General features: G+C 34.1%; 1 protein-coding gene across 13 annotated transcripts; it reads left to right on the plus strand.

Moving 5' to 3' along the window:
- Positions 1–854: 854 nt before the first annotated feature.
- LOC101258322 (uncharacterized) lies at positions 855–24,866 on the plus strand. Of its 13 annotated transcripts, none has more exons than XM_069294583.1 (19): positions 855–1,033; positions 1,271–1,367; positions 3,538–3,890; positions 3,997–4,144; positions 4,246–5,515; positions 5,620–5,725; positions 5,821–5,915; positions 6,440–6,577; positions 6,699–6,971; positions 7,987–8,049; positions 8,239–8,278; positions 10,110–10,185; positions 13,581–13,720; positions 13,810–13,926; positions 14,030–14,125; positions 21,507–23,136; positions 23,226–23,342; positions 23,446–23,541; positions 24,709–24,866. In XM_069294583.1, exons 5-8 carry the CDS (start codon positions 5,485–5,487, stop codon positions 6,526–6,528), a joined length of 321 nt encoding a protein of 106 aa, XP_069150684.1. In that variant the 5' UTR covers positions 855–1,033; positions 1,271–1,367; positions 3,538–3,890; positions 3,997–4,144; positions 4,246–5,484; the 3' UTR covers positions 6,529–6,577; positions 6,699–6,971; positions 7,987–8,049; positions 8,239–8,278; positions 10,110–10,185; positions 13,581–13,720; positions 13,810–13,926; positions 14,030–14,125; positions 21,507–23,136; positions 23,226–23,342; positions 23,446–23,541; positions 24,709–24,866. The 13 variants fall into 13 exon arrangements, 12 of the variants coding, with proteins under 12 accessions (XP_069150684.1, XP_069150683.1, XP_069150688.1 ...); XM_069294582.1 differs by having other exon boundaries at positions 10,133–10,185; XM_069294587.1 differs by lacking the exons at positions 855–1,033; positions 1,271–1,367; positions 3,538–3,890; positions 3,997–4,144 and adding an exon at positions 18,498–18,711 and having other exon boundaries at positions 5,152–5,515; positions 6,699–8,278; positions 10,133–10,185; positions 22,933–23,136.
- The last annotated feature ends 578 nt before the right edge of the window (positions 24,867–25,444 follow it).

Raw genomic sequence — 25,444 nt, forward strand, 5'->3', positions numbered from 1 at the left:
GCAATGTAAATTCAATATCTACTAAACAAATGAAACTGAAAATATAACATAGCAAAATTTTGAACATAATACTCTTATAACAAATTTCAACATAGCAATAAATATGATTTATTCTTATTTTTCTTAATTAAGAAAACGTAAGTCTATAAATTCTGTTTTAATTAAAAACTAAAATACTAATAAAATCATACTAATGAGAATATAAACATGGCAGATAGAAATAGATAATACGAAAAGAATTACATAAATACACGTAAAGTAAAGTTGAAAATAAGAAGAAAATAAAATATACATAATAATATAAAATAATAAATAAACTTTTACAAATTTTTAGAATAATAATAATAATAATAAAAATTAAAATAATAGAAGCAAAGAAAATTAAAATAAAAAAATTAAAAAGTAATCAGGTGGTAATTACACCATGTAATATTGACAATCACCGCCTCTGCGGTTGAATTATAGAGTATAATCACCCCCTGCCAATTATCGCTAACCAAGTAATTAAATATCCTTCCAAACAGGACAAGACAATTTAATTACACCAAATCTAGATACCAATATATCCTTCCAAACATGTCCTAAGTTTTTGTTAAAATAGACTTACTATCACTGAACAAACTTGAAATTTAAATAATTTAAGTTAGTATGTGATAACAATTTTCATATTATAAATGGAATAGTTATTTTTTAATTGTTATTGTTATAATCAATGAAATATAATTTTTTAATTAAAAAATTTGAAAAATAAATAAACTAGTACTAAAATAAAATAAAATAAAATAAATATATTATTATTAACGCGTTTATTTTTCTCCGCGTATTCAAATGCTATAAATAAGAGCTCACTGCTCACTGCAGAACTTCTTCATACGCTAAACTCACCACCGTCGCAGAAGCGGAAGCTACCGGAGTATAGAACTCGCCACCGTCGCAGGACCGGAACTTCATACGCAACCGGATGAAACCCCTAAAACCGAATCAATTTTCCCGCCGTCAGCTTCCCATCATGTTAGAATTCTTGAAAAATCTGGTAACTCGATGGTACTGTAAGATTTTCTTATCCATATTTAAAATAATCAAAGAAATCATTCTTTATTTTGAGAAACTCAATAAATCTTTTCTTTCTTGAAAAATAAGAATTTGTTTTCACTTCTTTAAGGAGAGAGGGGATGAATGCCCGAGACTATTTCTGTCAAAGGGGTTTTCTTGGATTATTGCACAAGTGTTGTTGACTAGTTCTTATAAAACAGACTTGAATTTCTGTCAGGGGTTTCCTGAATGATTTCACCTGGGTTATTGATGAGTTGCTATAAAACAGACTCGATGCTGGTGCCACCAAGATGTACTAATTTACCCCTTCGAAGGTATTGAATGAAAAGTTGTGGAGTCGTTCTTGAAGCCCCACTCGCACGATTCTAGTTTAATTATAAGAAGTTAAGTATTTTTGAATGAAGACACTCAATTCGGCAAACTTCCGTAAATGCCCTCAGTGACCAATTTCCTTTAAATGGCCTGTAGACCTTTCGACTTTGATTGTTTCTTAAAAATGGAAAATTGTGCCAGGTAAGAGAATGGTGAATTATATGGTTCGTGTTTTCTGATTTTGTTAATGTTTTGAGGATCTGTAGAGGTGGGCTGCTGCTAAGAACATCATAGTTATGTGAGTAACGATGAAAGTTGTGCTTTCATGCAGTTTTAATCTTTTACACTATAGTTGCACCTGCAAATTTGTGTGTTGCTTGCAAAATAGGCAGTGACCAGAGAGGAGGCTCTTCTTTTGAATTCTTATGTTACTTCCTTTGCTACTTTGCACGATGAGAGCATATGTTTTGTATGAAAATTGATATTCTCAGACGCTCCTTTTTGGTATATCATAATTTTCTTTATTCACAACCCTTAGTTCTTTTTTCAATGAGATTTACTTCCTTAGAGGACTGTCCTTTCTATTTTCTTATGCTTATAACTTGTGTACTCCTAGTTTGAACTTTAACCCAGTTTCAACTTTCCACCCGGTGTACCTGCTATATATAGATGGATGACAATGGTAAGTTTTAGTTTCTTTGACATTGATTTAATGCATTTTGATGTGCAGAAAGTTCTACTCAATTTGTATTTTACTTTATCACTTCTTTTGAACGATCTGGTGTCTCATGCTGATGGGAGAAAGATATGGTAACGTTTTTGCAAAATGTTGGACTCACACCATCTCTTTTTTTTAATGATGCTGCTGTACATAATTTATTTTGCGTGTCAACTATGATGTTCATAACTTGGAATGGTTGTTTAGTCTATAGGATTACATGCATTACTCAACTAATAGGCTGGTTGATGGTTTGTGTACATTAGTATCTTTTTACAGATGTTCTTTTATTTATTGTTTTGTGGTTTTACTTGTAATTGGGAGAACTGGTATGGCTGTACACAACACAAAATATTGATGCTTACATTTTGTTTCTGCTTTTATTGTAAGATCTCCATGTACATCACTTTCCTGGTGCTTAATTTGACCATTTAATATGCTAAAACTGTTGATTTTTGGTAGTATTGTAGGGACTCAAGAAATTTCGAGGTTACTATTTTATGCATCCTTCGTTTCAAAAGTATCAACTTACCTCCTTCAGTTAAGAGTTACTGAGTTGATATCTTTTCTCTTCTTTGAAGTAATAAAAGGGAGAGATATATTAATGACATGGATCCTAGAGGAACTTGCTTCATTTGAACACTTCTTTTTGAAAATTAAAAATACTGCTTCATTTGAACACTTCTTTTTGAGAATTAAAAATACTGCTTCATTTGAATACTTTAAAGCTGCTTTAATGTTATAACAGACAACAGTTCTAAGAAATACAAGAAATTATTAATTAGAATGGGACGATTAAGGAAAAGCGAGAATAGGCTTTGAGGAAGTGACACAATTTTCATATTTTTCTTTAATGAGTGGAGGAAGTGGGAGCACACGTAAACAGAAGATGACGTTTAGTTCTTCTTAGTTTTCGACTGCAGACCATGACTAGATCAAACTTTAGAGCTGTTGCACTTTTTAGGATTACTGGATTTTGTTTCATTGATTACTTTGTCTGATAATGTAGACTCTTTGCTATGAACTGGATTAAGAAGATATTGACTTCAATGCCATGTTATTTAATTGTTAGAAATGCTGGTCATCACCAGCTCATAGTTTCTACTTTGTGTACCATATGTAGGTTAAGAGAGGAGTGATTTGAGTTATTATCTGAAAAAAGCAAAATAAAAAGAGGTGTGTGTGTGTGTGTGGGGGGGGGGGGTTCTTGTTTGTCTATTAGAACATGTCTCTTGTTCATTTTTGTTCCATGTTAGATGTGCAATCGAATTGCCAGAATATGTGCAAAACATTCAGTGTTATGCCATTGTGTAGTTCTATGACTTTCTTTTTTCGTAAGCTACTTTTGGAAAACCTAGATAAGAATATAGTTGTTGAAGTATCCTTCTCATCTATTGCTATCCCATCCCTGCACCATTTTTCAGATATATTATACCTGTGAATTATGATATCAGGAAAAAGAGGTGCAGGATCCAGAGTTGCTAAGCGACACTTGAACTTCCTTCCTGCAGCCAAGAAATTGACTGTAGAATGCACTGTCAGGAGTGCAATTCGATCTTCACAAATTATTCTGTGGGGAAGTGCTTCTGTAAAGCATGATCCTGAGTCCAGATTCCTCTGTCAGATCAAAAGTTCAAGTCAGTCAATACTCAAATGATTGCTCTCTTGCTCGATTGCACAATCGGTGTGAACTGGAAATCCAGAAACTCTGCACACCCCTTTAATCTAATGTTTTACCTATGGAGGATGATTGCCCGTATAACAAATTCAGCGCTTCAGCTAGCTCCAGTTATAAATCAGACTGCCTGTTAGTTCTATGACTTCATTTTCTCTTGAGCTACTTTTGGAAAGCCTGATAAAGTTGAAGTATCCTTCTCATCTATTACTATCCCATTCCCTGCTCCACTTTTCAGATATACCTGTGAATTATGAGATCAGGAAAAAGAGGTGCAGGACCCAGAGTTGCAAAGTGACACTTGAACTTCATTCCTTCAGCCAAAGAAATTGACCGGAGAGTGCACTGTCAGGAGTTAGATTCGATCTTCACGGATTATTCTGTGGGTAAGTACTTCTGAAAAGCAAGATCCTGAGTCCAGATTTCTCTGTCAGATCAAAAGTTCAAGTCAGTCAATTGATTGCTCTCTTGCTCATTGCACCGTCAGTGTGAACTGCAAATCCAGAAACTGTGCGCACCCCCCTTCATCTAATGTTTTACCTACGGAGGATGGTTTCCTGGATAACGAATTCAGTGCTTCAGCTAGCTCCAGTTACAAATCAGACTGCCTGTTAGATTCCGGATGAGAGGAATCTTGAGTAATTGTAGCTGGCAGATCAACAGAGAATGCCTCATTTAAGGGGACTCTTGAACTTTATAACAGCTCAAATGTGATGCATGAGAAAAGGAAACCATTTATGCTGAGCGGTTCTTTGCAAAGAAACCTGATACATGATGAATCATCTTTTGATAGTGATGAAGATATTAAGTTTGGAAAACGTAAATACAGAACTAAACAGAATCGCCTTGAATATGATTATAGTGTTGAATTTGAAATATATTTAAGAAGTTCTCCTGGAGGCAAGGAAATATATTTGAGAAGTTCTCCTGGTACAGAACTCAAAGCAAGGCATTGCAGAGGTCAAAATAGTTTCAGAAAAGTCTGCATTAACCAAGGACATTCTAGAAGAATACGATCATCGGATGGACTTCTTTGAACAGACTGCTGAAATGTATGATTCCATCCTGCCATATTTTAGTCCAGAACTGTGTCTCCTCTGCCATCAGATTCTTTGCTCATGACCAGGTTTCAACATGTTAATCCTGACATTGCTGAAAATGGGATCGGAACTTCTGTTGAACATGAACGTTGTATCACGTATACTTGTGGAAACATGGAACATAATTTCTTGGTTCCTGCCATAAATAATATGAGATGAGACGACTGCTTGTTGCCACATGCTGCAAAAAGAAATCTCGATTTTATGCTTGTTCTAAAGAGGATATGAGCATTATAGGGGAAGTTGATGCTTGGGATGTTTATAGTTCAGTTCCTTCTGCATTCTATTATGATGGAGATGATTTGTCACATATACATTCTCATGGTGAAGAAAACCTTAAAAATTATTTGACACGCGAGCTATGCTCTTCTCTAGGGTGGATAGGAACTCGGGTAAATGGATTGATGCTGGAAATCGAGGTAAAACAGATGGGTTACCGGAGCCGGAGTTCCAATTAGCAATAAGAGAAAAAGAAAAAAAGAAGTGAAATAAGCCTTAAAAGGCCAACCCCGAGCTTATAAGGAAGAAGATCAGAATAAGTCATTCAGGTCATTCATTTTACAAAAGCATGAAGTTCTTTGCCACGAATGAGTCTTCAAGAATGGTAGCAGTAACTAACAAATATTATGACTGTTCATGATGTGCCGCTCATGCCAGGTAATTTGTCCTTGAGTGCTTGTTTGTATTAATAATCAATGATGCAGAAAATGTGCCCAACTAATTAATGTTCTTCTCCGTCGTGCTGAAACTACATATGTAAGGAGACTGCAGCAGTCTGCAGAGGCTATCTGCTCGGAGCTTCCACATCAATATAATCAATCTTCCACCCAAAGTCGTGGTGATGGTGTATTCTATGATGAAAGTTAGGTCGTGTTATCAACTTTCTTGGAAGGGTTAGGTCTCTTTCTGATAAGGAATCAATTATGTTAGTAACTCACACGGCCTGATGTTTCTCTCTGCAGGCCAAGTGTGAAAATGAAACTAGTTAACATCTGGAACAACAAATTACAAGCTCAAGGAGAGTGTACAAGTACACACGATGGGGAGTCAATAGAAGGTAAACCATTAGGCCATTCCTGCCATTTGTTCCTGTCCTGAATAAGAGCTGAAATTTTTCTAGTGCATGTTTCAGTTAATTAGCTTCATTTCTTTCACCCAATTTTTCAAGATTATCTTAAACTACATTCTTATTAATCATGAAAGCATTATAGATTACCATGTCTCGTTACATGCTTCCTGGGCCGCATAAACTCTTTCAAATTCCATCTGATCTTGTAATAGAATTGTTATGCCTGACATTTTTTACTTACAATTTCAGAATTCGCACCAACAAAAACTCAAAAAGTTTCTTATTTCTCGGACAAAATTTCAGAAGTTGCACCAAAAATTATTTTGAGATATTTTTCTTTATTCCTTTGTCTTTGTTTTCATTTGTGTTGGAACAATGACCCTGATATGGATGGAGTGGAAAAGATTCAAAGGAATGAGGATAAATATAACACGGCTACTAATTTTGGGGTGCAGCATAATTGATGGATTGGTGATGTTACCATTCTATTTATTTATTGTTTATTTTCGTAGGTGCAATTATGCTTGGAGATGCGTTGTTACCTTCAGCATGTTCTTTCATTGTTGAGGAGTTGAGGCAGACTTCATTATGTTTAAAATGAGTGGAAAATTGCATTTCAGGAAATATCTGGTTTGGAACATCATTTGAAGGTATGCTTAAGAGAGGAATTCCATATAATTAATGACTGCAGTATATTTTCCTTTGTTTGTGTGCTTAACGGGAGAACCAACTACTTTTTCTCTTGTCAACTTGGGTGCTCTGCTTGAGCAGATTGCTAAGTTAGGTTCATTGAGTAGTGGTTCCTCCAAGGCATGGCATGAATAGCATCGTCATGAAATCAACCTAGAGCGCTTTGCAGAACGACTAAGATCATCCGTATCCTAGTGTCTAAAAGCTCTCGTGTGAGTATACATAAATTTGTTCTTCTTTCTACCTACCAAACAATAATTTGGCACTGCAGATATCTATTTTGCGATCATCATATTGAAGGAGAATTTGATCTGGAGCACAATGCATCTAAACAGATTCAACAAATAAATGCATGTACTAATCTAACTCTAGCCTTTGGTGGCAGCAACTCTCTTTCTCTCTTCCACACACATAAATGAAAAATTGTATACTGGAATAGATTGACAGTTTTTATGCAAGTACTGCTACTCAGTGTATACAATATAGGGAAATGCTATGATAATGAAAACAGTAATTTGATTGGAACATCATTCATTTTGCTAGTTGTTAATACAGGATTTAGGAAGTCACTTTAACTAACAGGAAATAAGAATTGGGATTAGGAATTATTGGGAATAAAGCTACACTGAGTTATAAATACACAAGGGCTGAGAGAGATTGCCCACCTCTGTTGCGAAGCGTGGTAGGCCTGCGCCGGGGGAGCATACCATAGGGAGGAAAGGGAGCGTGGACGGTGGAAGAGCCAGGGGAGGCTGGGTCATTTGACGGAAATGGAAGGCTTTTCCCTATTAGAGAAGGCCCTATGGAGTAAGGGGAAGTGGATGAATTCTTAGAATAAGAGGGAGCTGTTCTCAAACCTTTTACGACACTTTATAGCTTATTCTCTTCAAATATTCCTCTTTCTGAAGGATATATGTCTGTCTAAATGTGGAAAACAAAGCATGACAAACACTTCTTCTCTGGCTAGTTATTCCATTTTGAGGTATCAATATCAGAGTTTATATTAGTTATGTGGTCCATGTTAAAAAGCAAGAAGGATCTTTTAGGGTTTAAGCCTTTCCAGTGTCACTTGTGCGCATTGTCTTTTTATGTCCATTTTATGTTTTAATTGGGTTAATTATAAAAAGTGAATTACGAATTGTGACTTCTATCAGAAGAGCTTTTTTGTTGTAATACCATCAGTTACAAAACGATGCTAGAGGTTCTCTCTCTTTGAGTTATAAGGCCTTGAAGCTTGAATAAATTCCAACTTAATTTGGAAAACTATTCATGACATTATTCATGTTTTAGGAAATACTCCACTATCTAAATAGATTCTCTTGCAAATGTTTCAAAAGAAAATGATATTTGTTTTTTTTTGATAATACAGGTGGTTCCGTGTATTTTGGGCGTTAGTCCAACTTATGTGGACCTGTAAGAATTTCTTCGACATGTTAGTCCATTGACACTCACAAGCTCTCATATTTCACTCCTTGGTTTAATTTGTCTTTCTTGCTTAAATGTTGTGTCATATTCTTTGAATTTACTCCCCCGGTTTAACATTACCTCCTTCCCTAATTAATGCCTTACTTTAGTTTATTCTACACCTCTCATTTTTTTTTTTTGATTATACATCAACAAGAACCGGAGGGGATGAAACCGAAGGCTCCCAATGAGATTCGGTAAGATGCTGCTTTTATACCTTTTTGCCCTTCAAATGTCATCATTAGACAAACTTTTGTTATTCATTACTTGTATTTGTTTTCCATTTCAATTTCCCCTTACATCATCAACTATTTCAAAGATGAAGACACACGTGTAGTTGTTTGTACTTCACGCCACTCTATGAAATTATTTCTATGTGGAATCTGTTTGTCGCCAAGTTAAGATAAACTACTTAGGTGACATTTGTTTACAACTTTGAAAACAGACTTTTCTAACTTAGAGTTCGACTATTTGGTTATTTTGAAAAGGTGATTGGTAATTTTCTAATTCTGATAACGTAATTGGAAGTTCCTACTAATGTTCAGACCAAAAATATAAATTCATTCATTCAAATTAAAGTAATACTTACAAAATGTATTTATAAAGATAAAACATATGAACAAGGTGTTTTTCGATGATATTGACAGTTGATATATGTATGTTTCTTTGTTTATATTCAATTTTTTTTAGAAGTTTTTAAGCTTGGATGCTATTAAAAGCTAACAGTTACTATGCTTTTCATTTGGAGCTAAAAGGATTTGGTAGTTTCTTTCTAGAAAAAGAAAAAAGAAACAATCATGGTCTTACCTTTCTCAGTTTTTTAGATAAATATTAGTTTTTTTTAGTGATGAATGTTGAGGTTCAAGAAATAATGTTGTTCCTTCTATGTTTATTCCATATTTAAATCACTATATTGCATTCATAATCATTATATTCTTCTCTGTTGAAATGAATCTACCTTCCCTCATGAATTCATTTATTATACTAATTGGCCAAATTTCCCATTAGTTTCACTTTTTTACAAAAAAACCGCATCCCCACATAAGCCACTCACAAATAAAAACTATTCTTTGTTCTTGAAGAAAAAAGAAATTCATAGATCATTTAACTACAAGATATGGAATGGCAACACACATTAGCATTTTATAATTGATCATAATATTTCAAATCTACTATAGATTTAGAGTAACTCATATTGCCAAAATATTCAAAACAAAAGTACTACTTATCCTAATAAATATAAGCAATGACAACATAAACAATAACAAGGGAGTGAACCAAATACTAATTATCACGATTCAAGACAATCTTGAAAAAAGTAAAAAACAATTAATATAATGCCAAAAATGGAATTAACTTTCTTTTTTTGGTCAAAGAGGAAAAAATTAATCTTTCAGAGCCACCTGCCGCCGCAATAGCCATTTTCCTGGCTATATTCCCTTGTAAAATGTCCCTCTTCGCCGCATTTGTAGCATCCCGCTATTCCTCCACCGCCTCCCTGGCTACATTCCCTTGCGAAAGAAGGAGGGGGCTGCTACAAATATGGGGAAGAAGGGCATTTTGGAAGGGATTGTAGGTAGAGAAATGACTATGGGAGGGGCGGAGGTGGCTCTGGAGATTAATATTTCTTCTTTGACCAAAAAAAGAAAATTAATTTGATTTTTCGCATTGTATTAAATGTTTTTACTTTTTTCATGATTGTCAAGAATCATGATAATTAATATTTGGATCACTCTCTTGTTATTTCTTATATTTATTAAAATAAATAGTACTGTTGTTATAAATATTTTTGCAATGTGACTTACTCTAAATGTATGCTGCATGCTTTGAAGTGTGTCAATTATGAAGTGTTAATATGTGTTGTCATTCCATCTTTGTGTTCTAGATGCAAGGTATCTTGTAGTTAAATGATATATGAATTTCTTTTTTTCTTCAACAAGAAAGAAGAGTATGTATTTGAGAGTGGTTTATGTGGGGATATTTTTTTTTATAACTTTTAAGTGAAATGGATGAAGTTGGTTGACATAGCATGTTCTCTATGGAATCCTCAGCATTCTCTAACATCCAATGGAAGGAGCGGAAACCACGCTGGATCATGAATCAGGTGCTGGAATACTTTCTGATTTACTGCCATCTGTAGCTATTTTAGTAGCTTAGTATAGCGATTCCATACATTGGTTTTTTTTACGGAGTTTACATTGCAATAACATTTCTTTTCATAAACGTACTACTGTTAATTGCAAAAAGATGTAATCTCACTTATTCTTGAATAGAGATTTGTATGATGTATCAATTATAGTACTCACACATCTACTATGTTCCTCTAGCTTATCTCTTTATTATAGAAGCAAATCTTTGGTTGGTATTTCGTGAGCACATGCTTGGATTAGTTTCTATGTGGAAAAAGTTGCTTGAAAATCCAAATAAAATGAAAAGACACTTCTATTATTGCACAAAAGGCAGTGACCGGTGAGCTCTTCGATGAAATTCTTTATGTTCCTTTGTTAACTTCTTTTGATGATGGGGGCATATGCTTTATATGAAAATTGATACTATTGTTCTTTTCTTTAGGATGATGCTCAATCTAGTATCATAATTTTCTTCTCAAAACAATATTCTTATATCTTAACTCTTATTCCTTTTTCCATGAGATTTTACTTACTTATAGGACTGTTCTTCTTATGTTTGTTATTCTATAATTTGTGTAGTCTAAGTTCAAACAGGTATAAGGCTCTTGCGTCTCATCTGCTCCCGGTGAACAAAATACTCTCTCCCATTGATTATGGGAGAACAATGCAAAACATAACCTTGTTTCTAGCTTCTTTTGGTTGCAACACCAAACAGATCAACGTTAACTAGGACATGTCATACATATTTGTTTTACTGACTGTGGTGTTGTATTTCTCATTACAATGTGTTTGCTGCTTCCAAGACTGACAAGTCTTCCTGTTTGAACTTAGACGCCTGGTTTTGGCTTACCCAATCGTTTCTGCTTCCCTTTAAATGGATTTCGCAGTCTTTTCGTTCAAATTTGCATCAATTTTCATATATTAGATATTTGCTACATACATCAATCTTCTGGGAGCCTTGGTATCTTTAGGAGATAGTGACATTCAACTGTATATTGATTTTTGAGTGGGATCAGAGTAAAGGAGTGGCTCATATTCTCAGGAGTTGCAAAATTGTAGGTCAATTTGGGCCATCCATTCTCCATGTTATTCAGAAATGAGCCCTACCAAAAATTTTAGGTTGATTTTCACTAAACAGCTGTGTAGGTTGGAAAACACAGCTTTGACCTATTAAATATGCTAACACTGTTAATCTTTGGCATTATTCTAGAGACTCAAGAGCTTTTGAGGATACTTTTTTATGCATCCTATGTTTCAAATGGTATCAGCTTACCTCTTTCAGTTTTTAGAGTTACTGAGTCAGTATCTTTTCTCTTCTTCGAAGTAATAAAAAAGAGAAATATATTAATGACATGGATCTTAGAGGAAGTTGCTTCGTTTGAACACTTTAAAGCTACTTTAACGTTCTAACAGTTTTAATAAATACAAGAAATTGTTAATTAGAATGTGAGGATTAAGGAAAAGCGAGAATAGGCTCGGAAGAAGTGACAATTTTCATATTTTTCTTGACGAGCGGAGGAAGTGGGAGCACATGTAAACAGAAGACTGCGTTTAGTTCTTAGTTTTTGATTGCAGACCATGGAGTAGATCAAACCTGAGAACTGTTGCGCTTTTTAGGATTACTGGATCTTGTTTCACTGATTACTTTGTCTGATAATGCAGACATTTTGCTATGAACTGGATTAGGAAGCTATCAATGGCATGTTATTTATTTGTTAGAAATGCTGCTCATCCCAGCTCAGAATTTCTACTTTGTGTGCCATATGTAGGTTAAGAGAGGAGTAGTTTGAATTATTATCTCAAAAAGGAAAATAAAAAGAAGTTTGAATGTTGATATATACCATCCTTAAGCTGACTTTTCCAAACGATGCTTCACAATCAAGCTAGAGAAAGACTAATCAAGTGCTGTCCTAATGAAATGGTGGACTGAAGAGTGCACTGGTAGGAGTGAGATTCGATCTTCACAGATTATTCGGTGGGGATGTGCTTCTGAAAAGCATGATCCTGAGTCCAGATTTCTCTGTCAAATCATACGTTCAAGTCTGTCAATTGATTTCTCTCTTGCTCATTGACAGTTGGTGTGAACTGGAAATCCAGAAACGCTGCGCACCCCCATTCATCTAATGTTTTTCCTAAGGAGGGTGATTTCCTGGATAATAAATTCAGTGCTTCAGGTAGCTAGCTCCAGTTGTAGATCAGACTGCCTGTTAATTTCCAGATGGGAGGAATTTTTAATAATTGTAGCTGGCAGATCAACAGAGAATGTCTCATTTAAGGAATTTCTTGTACTTGATAACAGTTCAAATGTGATGCATGAGAGAAGGAAACCATTTATGCGGAGCGGTTCTTTGTGCAGAAGCCTGATACATGATGGATCATCTTTTGATAGTTATGAAGATATTAAGTTTGAAAAGAGTAAATACAGAACAAAACAAAATCACCTATAATATGATTTTAGTGTTGAATTTGAAGTAGCTGAGGATGTTAATCAGGTCTTAAATCATAGGTCTCTGTGAGGTAAGGAAATATAATTTGAGAAGTTTTGCTGGGGCAAAACTAAGAGTAAGGCATTGCAGAGGTCAAAATAGATTCAGAAAAGTCTGCATTAACCAAGGACATTCTAGAAGAATACGATCATCGGATGGACTTCTTTGAACAGACTGCTGAAATGTATGATTCCGTCCTGCCATATTTTAGTCCAGAATTGCGTCTCTTCTGTCACCAGATATTGGGACCTGGTTTCGAGATGTTAATCCTTACATTGCTGAAAATGGGATTGGAACTTCTGTTAAACATGAAGTTGGTCTCACGTATATTTTTAGAAACATGGAACATAATTTCTTTGTTCCTGCCATAAATAATATGAGAAAAGACGACTGCTTGTTCCCAAATCCTGCAAAATTTGATCTTGATTTGTATGCTAGTTCTAAAGAGGATATGGGGTAGTATAGGGGCACTTGATGCGTGGGATGTTTATAGTTCAGGTCAGGTCCTTCTGAAATCTATTATGAAAGAGATGATTTGTCACTTTTACATTCTCATGGTGTAGATAACCTTAATAATTATTTGACACCACGAGCTATGCTCTCCTCTAGGGTGGATGGAACTCGGGTAAATGGATTGATACGGGAAATCAAGGTAAAACAGATGAGCTTAAGAGCTTTTGAGACTCCGTTTTGTTAACAACAGGTACTCTTTCTGCCTTACTTTAACAAGTAAGCAAGTAAACTACCTTCACGGGTAAGGACCTCCTCGTGCGAGTCCCCATGCAAGAAGGCATTTTTCACATCTAACTGATACAATGGCCAACGGTCTGTTGCTGATTTTAAGTCAAAGGAAAATGTTTGACGTTTTCTCTTTGATTTAATAGGATGAAGATGATCAGAAGAAGTCATTCAGCGCATCCATTTTACCAAAGCATGGAAAGTTTTTTTCCACAAATGAGTCTTCAAGAAAAGCAGCAGTAAATAACAAATATTGTGACTGTTCGTGATGTGCCACTTATGCCAGGTAATTTGTCATTGAGTGCTTGTTTGTATTAATGATCAATGATGACAGAAAATGTGGGCAACTAATTAATGTTCTTCTCTATCGTGCAGAAACTACCTAGGTAAGGAGACTGCAGCATTCTGCAGAAGCTATCTGCTCGGAGCTTCCACATCAACGTAATCAATCTTCACCCCAAGTTGTGGTGACTGTGTATTGTCTGATGAAAGGTAGGTCATGTTATCAGCTTTGTTGGAAGGGTAAGGTATCTTTCTGATATTCTCTCCATCAAATAAGTTAGTAACTCACATAACCTGATGTCTCTTTCTTCAGGCCAAGTATGAAAATGAAACTAGCTAACATCTGGAATAACAAATTACAAGCTCAAAGGGGAGTGTACAAGTACACACAATGGGGATTCAAAAGAAGGTAAACCATTCCCGCCATTTCCTGACCTGAATAAGAGCTGAATTTTTCTAGTGCATGTTTCAGTTAATGAGCTTCATTTCTTCTTTTTTTTGGGTAATAACTGTGAACTACTACCATTACTCCAACACAAAAACTTCAAATTTACAACCTAAAGAGCACCTCTAGTCCCAACCACCTCTAAGAAGAGGTTTAGGAATATCTAGGCCTCAAACAAAATTGTTCCAGGAAAGAAAACCATAAGCTATTACCAAATACAAACAAATTTATTCAGTTGATCCAAACTATTTACTCTAGTTAATCTTCTCAGCAGATTCTGACACCATGCGGCTCCCCTTGTGTTCTGTAGAGTGGTATTCGAGCTCGCTTCTTTCTGTATCTGTACAATTGCACAACTTGTACTCACATCTATGCTTCGAAAAATCTTCCAATTCCTATCTTTCCATGTGTAATAGATCATTGCCCCTCATACTGCCGCCAAAACTTCCTTTTGTATTTGCTTCCATTTCCTTTATTTCAGCCATTTCAGACTGTGGGGAATCCTTCTGAATCATTTGGACCTTTATCTAGTTTGCCAGACCATGTCAAACTGCAGTACTTCCATTGACATTCGGAGAATAGGTGTTGAGGAGTTTCTATCATGCCTGCCAAACAGAGACAACACTTTGCATCCTTCACATGAATGTTCAATCTCATCATTCTAGACTTGGTGAGCAGTCTGTTCTGGTTTGCTAACCAAACAATAAATCTATGTTTCGGCTGCATAATTTTTGTCCATATAAGATTGGCTTCCCAAAGGCTGGTTTGAGCCCCTATCAGTGCATTATAGCTCCTTGTGACTGAATAAGTGCCACATTTTGTCAACTTGTATTTGTCATTTTGGTACCAATCTGTCATCTTAGTTTTCAGAGAGGTCAACTTTCTCCAGTACCAGCTACAATCTGTCGGTGGTATGTGATTCCAAATATTTCCATGTTGCTTTAAATACACTCCATGTACCCATTTTACCACGAGAATGTCTTGCTTCTCTGAAACCTGCCTTAATAACTTCCCAACTGAAGCTTCATTCCAATTTCTGCACCCTTTAACATTTTGTCCTCCAAATTTCATTGGGAGGCACACCTTGTCCCAGGCAACCAAATGTGCCTTTCTCTGATCAGTACTACTTCCCCATAAAAAATCTTTGCATTTTCTATCCACGGCCTTGAGCACACTTTGAGGTAAAATGAAGACTCCACCCTGAAAGTTAAATATTGAAAAGAAGACACCATTAACTATTCGTAATCTTCCTGCACAAGAGAGCTTCCTAGCATAAGCATTATTTACCTCAGTAATCTTCTCCACAATTTGGTGACACACCATCTTACCCCATTTCTTTGAGGATAATGGAAGCCCAAGATACCTAATAGGTAGAGTACCTAAAGAGAATCCCTGTCATGTCCAGTATCTCCTCCTTTAACTCATCAATAATCCCAGCTAGAAAGATATTGGATTTCTCCACATTAGCACTAATCTAGTGGTATCACTAAAGTGCTCCAAAGCTTTCCTGACTCTTTGAATGGACCTTATATCCCCTTTGCAGAAAATCATCAGGTCATCCGCAAATATTAAGTGAGTCACCCTTTGCTCCTTACACATGGGATGGAATTTGAATTCGGGAATATTGTTAGATACTTCACTATCTAACAATATTCTCTTGCACGTGTTTCATAAGAAAATGATATTGTTTTTTTTTTTTTTTGTAATGAAGGTTCTGTGTAGCTGGGGTGTTCGGATATCTCCAACCCAGACACCTAACACCAAATTTACTATAATCAACTTCAATCCACTACACCGAAAAATAATCTTTTTTTTCTCTTTATTATTGTATTATTATTTTTTATTTCATTTATTTTTTCTTATTTCATAAAACAAATTCTTCCTATGATTCATATTATTTTCTTTTATAATCGTTTAATATAAAATTATTTTTTATTATAATTTTTTAAATAATATAAATTGCTAGCAAATATTATACGGTATACATAGTAATGGATAATACGGATAAAAGTGAAATCATTAATGGAATATTCCATTAGAAATGATTAAATATACAAGAGATTAATTAAAACATACGATTTATATAATGTTTAATTAAAAATTTGTATAATAAAATAATATTATAATATTCAAAAAGTTATTTGGTGTGAAAATTGGTGTGGGTTAGAGCTTAAACACCAAATTTCACACTAAATATAGAATTTAGTGTAAAATTTGGTGTTGGATTGGAGATAGTCTTAGTCTAATTAATGTGGAACTATTAAAATTTCTTCAAACAGGTTAGTCCATTGAAACTTACAAGCACTCATATTTCACTCCATTGAATTAAATTCCTCATGTGGAATCTTGCTTATGTTGTTGCTTAAATGTCGTGTCATGTTCTCTGACTAAACTTCCCCTTTTTAATGTTACTTTATTGTTTTAATTAACTCTGATTTATTGCCCATATGTAGTTATTTTAGTAGTTTATTGTAGAGATTCTATATATGTGTGCTTTTATGGAGTTTACATTGCAATTACATATCTTTTGAGTTTTAATAAATGTCTATTGTTAATTATGAAAAGATATAGACTCACTTAATCTTGAATACAGATCTGTGTATCAATTAGATTACTCACATATCTACTATGTTCATCTTTTTATAGAATTAAGTTTTTGATTGGTATTTCGTCAACACATCGCTTAGATTAGTTTCTATGTGGAAATAGTTGTTTGAAAATCCAAAATGAAATGAGCAGGCACCTCTATTTATCTGGTAATGTTAGCATACAACTTTCAAATTTCTATAGTTTATTTTTCACTTCCTAATAATTATGGATGCTATTATGTTTGGTGTTAATTCAATTTTATTACACAAAAATCTTATTTGTATAGAAATTCTTGTGACTTGGAAATTTTCTTTTACAGTACAATCTCATTGATAATTAAATGAGATGTTAATTGATAATTAGTAATCGTATGGAGCAACTAAAGTTATGGAAGTTTTGGTCTATTATTTATTTGAATTTAAGGCTAATCTTTTCATTCTTATGTCTTTTCTCATCCTCCTTCAATGTTATTATGCAAAATTTCTAATGATTTTTAGAATCTCGTACTTTGTGAATTATATTTTGTTTATTTATATATTAAGATATTTTTTTTGCGCCATTATATCTACTTTCCGGTGTATTTGGGATAATTAAGAATGTATTTTAACATTTAAAATAATTGTATTGTTACTTTGCTAAGTACGAGTCATGTTGACTGTGGCAGTTAAATGAAAATAACATGGATATTTTCTAGTTTAAGTGAAACAAAGTAATATGAACATGTTAAAAGTTTAAAATAAGATTTATGGTCATAAGAGATGGATGTATTTAATTTTTGAGAAATCTATTTTATATGTATAACATATTTATTTGTAATCTTGTTGTTTAGGATTAAAATTTCGAATTATAAATTTTGTAATCTAGATAAATCTGTGAATATTGCATCTTTCTTCTTGCGACAGAAGTCAAACTCAGCTATGGTAACTATTTATGTTCTTTCCATCCATAGTGGTTGTAAGTTTACTTTTATTGCATTTGAAAAATGAAGTACTTGCAAGTTTACTTCTTATTCTATTTGAAGGATGAAGGAGGAATAAGACCAAAAAATTGAGAATTAACGATGAGAAGAGAATATAGTTATATTTGGAAAGTCACTTGGTAATTGAAATTGGTGTAATTAATTACAGTGACATGTTTGGTTGTCACATTACACTACAATTACACATATTCTGTTTGGATGTCAAAGTGTAATAACACATGTTCTGTTTGCAATCACAAAATTATAATAAATTTTAAAATAAGAATTAATTATTTTAAATTTATACTAGACAAATAAGAAACTTTATAAATGACATTAAATTAAATAGTTAAGATATATATTCTTTTTTTGAAAATATATTAATTAATAAACATATTTTCTGTAACTAATATTATGAAAAAAATAATTGATTTTATATTTTTGAAATTAATATCTTTCAATTGAATTGATCGTAACAACTAAAATTATGATGTTTTCGTGAACATCGTGAAATGCATGTTTGATAAAAAGAATAATGTATAAATAAAATGTCATAAATTATTAAATATTTGACAAAAGTTATAAATATAGCATATAACATAAGTTATAAATTCAAAACAAAATTTTGAACATAATACTCTTATAACAAATTTCGACATAGCAATAAATATGATTTATTTTTATTTTTTCTTAATTAAGAAAACGTAAGTAAATTCTATTTTAATTTAAAAATTAAAATAATAATAAAATCATGCTAATGAGAAAATAAGAGCTCACTGCCCACTGCAGAACTTCTTCCTACGCTATACTCACCACCGTCGCAGAACCGGAAGCTACCGGAGTATAGAACTCGCCACCGTCGCAGAAGCGGAACCTACCGGAGTATAAAACTCGCCACCGTCGCAGGACCGGAACATCATACGCAACCGGATGAAAACCCCTAAAACCGAATCGATTTTCCCGCCGTCAGCTTCCCATCATGTTAGAATTCTTGAAAAATCTGGTAACTCGATGGTACAGAGTAAGATTTTCTTATCCATGTTTAAAGAAATCATTCTTTTTTTTAAGAAATTCAAGAAATCTTTTCTTTCTTAAAAAATCAAGAATTTGTGTTTACTTCTTTAAGGAGAGAGGGGATGAATGCCCGAGACTATTTCTGTCAATGGGGTTTTCTTGGATTATTGCACAAGTGTTGTTGACTAGTTCTTATAAAACAGAGTTGAATTTCTGTCAGGGGTTTTCTGAATGATTTCACCAGGGTTATTGATGAGTTGCTTTAAAACAGACTCAAATTTCTGTCCGAGTTTTCTTGAATGATTTTAAAAAAGCATCGATGCTGGTGCCACCAAGATGTACTAATTTACCCCTTCAAAGGTATTATATGGAAAGTTGTGGAGTTGTTCTTGAAGCCCCATTCGCACAATTCTAGTTTAATTATAAGAAGTTAAGTATTTTTGAATGAAGACACTCAATTAGGCAAACTTCCGTAAATGTCCTCAGTGACCAATTTCCTTTACATGGTCTATAGTATAGACCTTTTGACTTCGATTGTTTCTTCAAAATGGAAAATTGTGCCAGGTAAGAGAATGGTGAATTATATGGTTCGTGTTTTCTGATTTTGTTAATGTTTTGAGGATCTGTAGAGGTGGGCTGCTGCTAAGAACATCATAGTTATGTGAGTAACGATGAAAGTTGTGCTTTCATGCAGTTTTAATCTTTTACACTGTAGTTGCACCTGCAAATTTGTGTGTTGCTTGCAAAATAGGCAGTGACCAGAGAGGAGGCTCTTCATTGAATTCTTATGTTACTTTCTTTGCTACTTTGCACGATGAGAGCATATGTTTTATATGAAAATTGATATTCTCAGATGCTCCTTTTTGGTATATCATAATTTTCTTTATACACAACCCTTAGTTCTTTTTTCAATGAGATTTACTTCCTTAGAGGACTGTCCTTTCTATTTTCTTATGCTTAAAACTTGTGTACTCCTAGTTTGAACTTTAACCCAGTGTCAACTTTCCACCCGGTGTACCTGCTATATATAGATGGATGACAATGGTAAGTTTAGTTTCTTTGACATCGATTTAATGCATTTTGATGTGCAGAAAGTTCTACTCAATTTGTATTTTACTTTATCACTTCTTTTGAACGATCTGGTGTCTCATGCTGATGGGAGAAAGATATGGTAACATTTTTGCAAAATGTTAAAACTCACATCATCTCTTTTTTTTAATGATGCTGCTGTACATAATTTATTTTGCGTGACAACTATGATGTTCATAACTTGGAATGGTTGTTTAGTCTATAGGATTACATGCATTACTCAACTGATAGGCCGGTTGATGGTTTGTGTACATTAATATCTTTTTACAGATGTTCTTTATTTATTGTTTTGTGGTTTTACTTGTAATTGGGAGAACTGGTATGGCTGTACACAACACAAAATATTGGTGCTTACATTTTGTTTCTGCTTTTATTATAAGATCTCCATGTACGTCACTTTCTTGGTGCTTAATTTGACCTATTAAATATGCTAAAACTGTTGATGTTTGGTAGTACTGTAGGGACTCAAGAAATTTCGAGGATACTATTTTATGCATCCTTCGTTTCAAAAGTATCAACTTACCTCCTTCAGTTAAGAGCTACTGAGTTGATATCTTTTCTCTTCTTTGAAGTTATATAAGAGAGATATATATTAATGACATGGATCCTAGAGGAACTTGCTTCATTTGAACACTTCTTTTTGAGAATTAAAAATACTGCTTCATTTGAACACTTCTTTATACTGCTTCATTTGAATACTTTAAAGCTGCTTTAGCGTTATAACAGACAACAGTTCTAATAAATACAAGAAATTATTAAATAGAATGGGTCGATTAAGGAAAGGCGAGAATAGGCTCTGAGGAAGTGACAAAATTTTCATATTTTTCTTTAATGAGTTGAGGAAGTGGGAGCACATGTAATCAGAAGATGACGTTTAGTTCTTCTAAGTTTTCGACTGCAGACCATGACCAGATCAAACTTTAGAGCTGTTGCACTTTTTAGGATTACTGGATTTTGTTTCACTGATTACTTTGTCTGATAATGTAGACTCTTTGCTATGAACTGGATTAGGAAGATATTGACTTCAGTGCCATGTTATTTAATTGTTAGAAATGCTGGTAATCACCAGCTCATAATTTCTACTTTGTGTACCATACGTAGGTTAAGAGAGGAGTGATTTGAGTTATTATCTGAAAAAAGCAAAATAAAAAGAGGTGTGTGTGTGTGGGGTGGGACAAAATGCGGGGACTACTGTCCAGTGATTAAATATGCTAACACTGTTAATCTTTGGCATTATTCTAGAGACTCGAGAGCTTTTGAGGATACTTTTTTATGCATCCTATGTTTCAAATGGTATCAGCTTACCTCTTTCAGTTTTTAGAGTTACTGAGTTAGTATCTTTTCTCTTCTTTGAAGTTATAAAGAGAGAAATATATTAACGACATGGATCTTAGAGGAAGTTGCTTGGTTTGAACACTATAAAGCTACTTTAACGTTCTAACAGTTTTAATAAATACAAGAAATTGTTAATTAGAATGTGGGAGGATTAAGGAAAAGCGAGAATAGGCTCTGAAGAAGTGACAATTTTCATATTTTTCTTGACGAGCGGAGGAAGTGGGAGCACATGTAAACAGAAGACTGCGTTTAGTTCTTAGTTTTTGATTGCAGACCATGGAGTAGATCAAACCTGAGAACTGTTGCACTTTTTAGGATTACTGGATCTTGTTTCACTGATTACTTTGTCTGATAATGCAGACATTTTGCTATGAACTGGATTAGGAAGCTATCAATGGCATGTTATGTATTTGTTAGAAATGCTGCTCATCCCAGCTCAGAATTTCTACTTTGTGTGTCATATGTAGGTTAAGAGAGGAGTAGTTTGAATTATTATCTCAAAAAGGAAAATAAAAAGAAGTTTGAATGTTGATATATACCGTCCTTAAGCTGACTTTTCTAAACGATGCTTCACAATCAAGCTAGAAAATGACTAAGCAAGTGCTGTCCTAATGAAATGGTGGACTGAAGAGTGCACTGGTAGGAGTGAGATTCGATCTTCACAGATTATTCGGTGGGGATGTGCTTCTGAAAAGCATGATCCTGAGTCCAGATTCCTCTGTCAAATCATACGTTCAAGTCTGTCAATTGATTTCTCTCTTGCTCATTGACAGTTGGTGTGAACTGGAAATCCAGAAACGCTGCGCACCCCCATTCATCTAATGTTTTTCCTAAGGAGGGTGATTTCCTGGATAATAAATTCAGTGCTTCAGGTAGCTAGCTCCAGTTGTAGATCAGACTGCCTGTTAATTTCCAGATGGGAGGAATTTTTAATAATTGTAGCTGGCAGATCAACAGAGAATGTCTCATTTAAGGAATCTCTTGTACTTGATAACAGTTCAAATGTGATGCATGAGAGAAGGAAACCATTTATGCGGAGCGGTTCTTTGTGCAGAAGCCTGATACATGATGGATCATCTTTTGATAGTTATGAAGATATTAAGTTTGAAAAGAGTAAATACAGAACAAAACAAAATCACCTATAATATGATTTTAGTGTTGAATTTGAAGTAGCTGAGGATGTTAATCAGGTCTTAAATCATAGGTCTCTTTCAGGTAAGGAAATATGATTTGAGAAGTTTTGCTGGGGCAAAACTAAGAGCAAGGCATTGCAGAGTCAAAATAGATTCAGAAAAGTCTGCATTAACCAGGACATTCTAGAAGAATACGATCATCGGATGGACTTCTTTGAACAGACTGCTGAAATGTATGATTCCGTCCTGCCATATTTTAGTCCAGAACCGCGTCTCTTCTGTCACCAGATATCGGGACCTGGTTTCGAGATGTTAATCCTTACATTGCTGAAAATGGGATTGAAACTTCTGTTGAACATGAAGTTGGTCTCACGTATATTTTTAGAAACATGGAACATAATTTCGTTGTTCCTGCCATAAATAATTTGAGAAAAGACGACTGCTTGTTCCCAAATCCTGCAAAATTTGATCTTGATTTGTATGCTTGTTCTAAAGAGGATATGGGGCAGTATAGGGGCTCTTGATGCGTGGGTTGTTTATAGTTCAGGTCCTTCTGAATTCTATTATGAAGGAGATGATTTGTCACTTTTACATTCTCATGGTGTAGATAACCTTAATAATTATTTGACACCACGAGCTATGCTCTCCTCTAGGGTGGATGGAACTCGGGTAAATGGATTGATACGGGAAATCAAGGTAAAACAGATGAGCTTATAGGATGAAGAGGATCAGAAGAAGTCATTCAGCTCATCCATTTTACCAAAGCATGGAGAAGTTTTTGCCACAAATGAGTCTTCAAGAAAAGCAGCAGTAAATAACAAATATTGTGACTGTTCGTGATGTGCCACTTATGCCAGGTAATTTGTCATTGAGTGCTTGTTTGTATTAATAATCAATGATGACAGAAAATGTGGGCAACTAATTAATGTTCTTCTCTATCGTGCAGAAACTACAGCGACAAGGAGACTGCAGCATTCTGCAGAAGCTATCTGCTCGGAGCTTCCACATCTATGTAATCAATCTTCACCCCAAGTTGTGGTGACTGTGTATTGTCTGATGAAAGGTAGGTCATGTTATCAGCTTTGTTGGAAGGGTAAGGTATCTTTCTGATATTCTCTCCATCAAATAAGTTAGTAACTCACATAACCTGATGTCTCTTTTTTCAGGCCAAGTATGAAAATGAAACTAGTTAACATCTGGAATAACAAATTACAAGCTCAAAGGAGAGTGTACAAGTACACTCAATGGGGATTCAAAAGAAGGTAAACCATTCCCGCCATTTCCTGACCTGAACAAGAGCTGAATTTTTCTAGTGCATGTTTCAGTTAATTAGCTTCATTTCTTCTTTTTTTTGGGTAATAACTGTGAACTACTACCGTTACTCTAACATGAAAACTTCAAATTTACAACCTAAAGAGCACCTCTGGTCCCAACCACCTCTAAGAAGAGGTTTAGGACTATCCAGGTCTCAAACAAAACTGTTACAGGAAAAAAAAACATAAGGTATTGCCAAATACAAACAAATTTATTCAGTTGATCTAAACTATTTACTCTCTAGTTAATCTTCTCAGCAGATTCTGACACCATGCGGCTCCCCTTGTGTTCTGTAGAGTGGTATTCGAGCTCGCTTCTTTCTGTATTTGTACAATTGCACAACTTGTACTCACATCTATGCTTCGAAAAATCTTCCAATTCCTAGCTTTCCATGTGTGATAGATCATTGCCCCTAATACTGCCGCCAAAACTTCCTTTTGTATTTGCTTCCATTTCCTTCGTTTCAGCCATTTCAGACTTTGGGGCATCCTTCTGAATCATTTGGACCTCTGTCCAGTTTGCCAGACCATGTCAAACTGCAGTAATCCATTGACATTCGGAGAATATGTGTTGAGGAGTTTCTATCATGCCTGCCAAACAGAGACAACACTTTAGAGATACATTTATATGGGACATTGCAACATGAAATGGGTCTAAACTGACTAGCCGATTGTGACGCTCTGGTACTTTGGGAATTAAAGAGATCATTGTAGCATTATTTGCTTCAAAAGTTTTCCATTCCTAAAGAATTGCAAAACTGCCTCTGTAACATCATTGCCCACCACTTTCCAAGCCTTTTTGTAGTAATCACTTCCATATCCATCTAGACCGGGGCTCTTATTACTGCCAATGGTAAAAATGACTTTCTTGACATCATTTTTAGTATATTTCTTTATCAACTCAACCTGCTGAATGAATGTTAATGTATGACCATGTCTTTAGTAAATTTCTAAAGGTTTGCTCTTTGAATTATAAGGCTGAATAGGTTTCCAATTAAATTGGAAACCTATTCACGACATCATCATGTTTTAGGAAATACTTCACTATCTAGTATTTTCTTGCACGTGTTTCGTAAGAAAATGATTGGTTCTTTTTTTTTTTTTTTGGTAATGCAGGTTCTGTGTAGCTGGGGTGTTAGGGCATCTCCAATCCAAACACCTAATTTTACATCAAATTTGGTGTTAACCAAATTTACTGTAATCAACTCCAATCTACTGCATCGAAAAATAATTTATTTTCTCTCTTTATTATTATATTATTATTTTTTATTTCATTTATATTTTTTTATTTCATAAAACAAATTCTTTCTATGGTTCTCCTTTTATAATCGTTTAATATAAAATTATTTTGTATCATAATTTTTTAAATATATAAATTGCTAGCAAATATTATACAGTATACATAATAATGGATTATACAAATAAAAGTAAAATCATTAATGAAATACAATTAAATAAACGTTATATAATTGAAGATTTTATTTTAAATTATACATAAATATTAACTACGATGCTCCCATAAATGTTCTATTAATGCATTACGTAGTTTAAAATGAGCTTCTTGTCCTTCATTTTTTTTATATCGAGCTAAAAATTATTGAAATTGATAATTTTCGTCTATTGTCATTTCTACAGTCGGTGCTGGACCTTTCGATACATCTTGAATTGATGCATTAAGATCACGCACATTCTCAATTGTATTATTTTTAAAAAAATTTGTATGTTTGTATTTTTAATTTTATGAGGGTAAATTGTAGTTTATATAACTAATATATAGTATATTAACACAAATTTAATTTTTTAAAAAAGTCATATAAAGAAAAATTAATTTATAAAAAGCTAAATTTTATAT

This window comes from Solanum lycopersicum, chromosome 2 (genome assembly GCF_036512215.1).
Source record: "Solanum lycopersicum chromosome 2, SLM_r2.1".
NCBI classification, from domain to species: Eukaryota; Viridiplantae; Streptophyta; class Magnoliopsida; order Solanales; family Solanaceae; genus Solanum; species Solanum lycopersicum.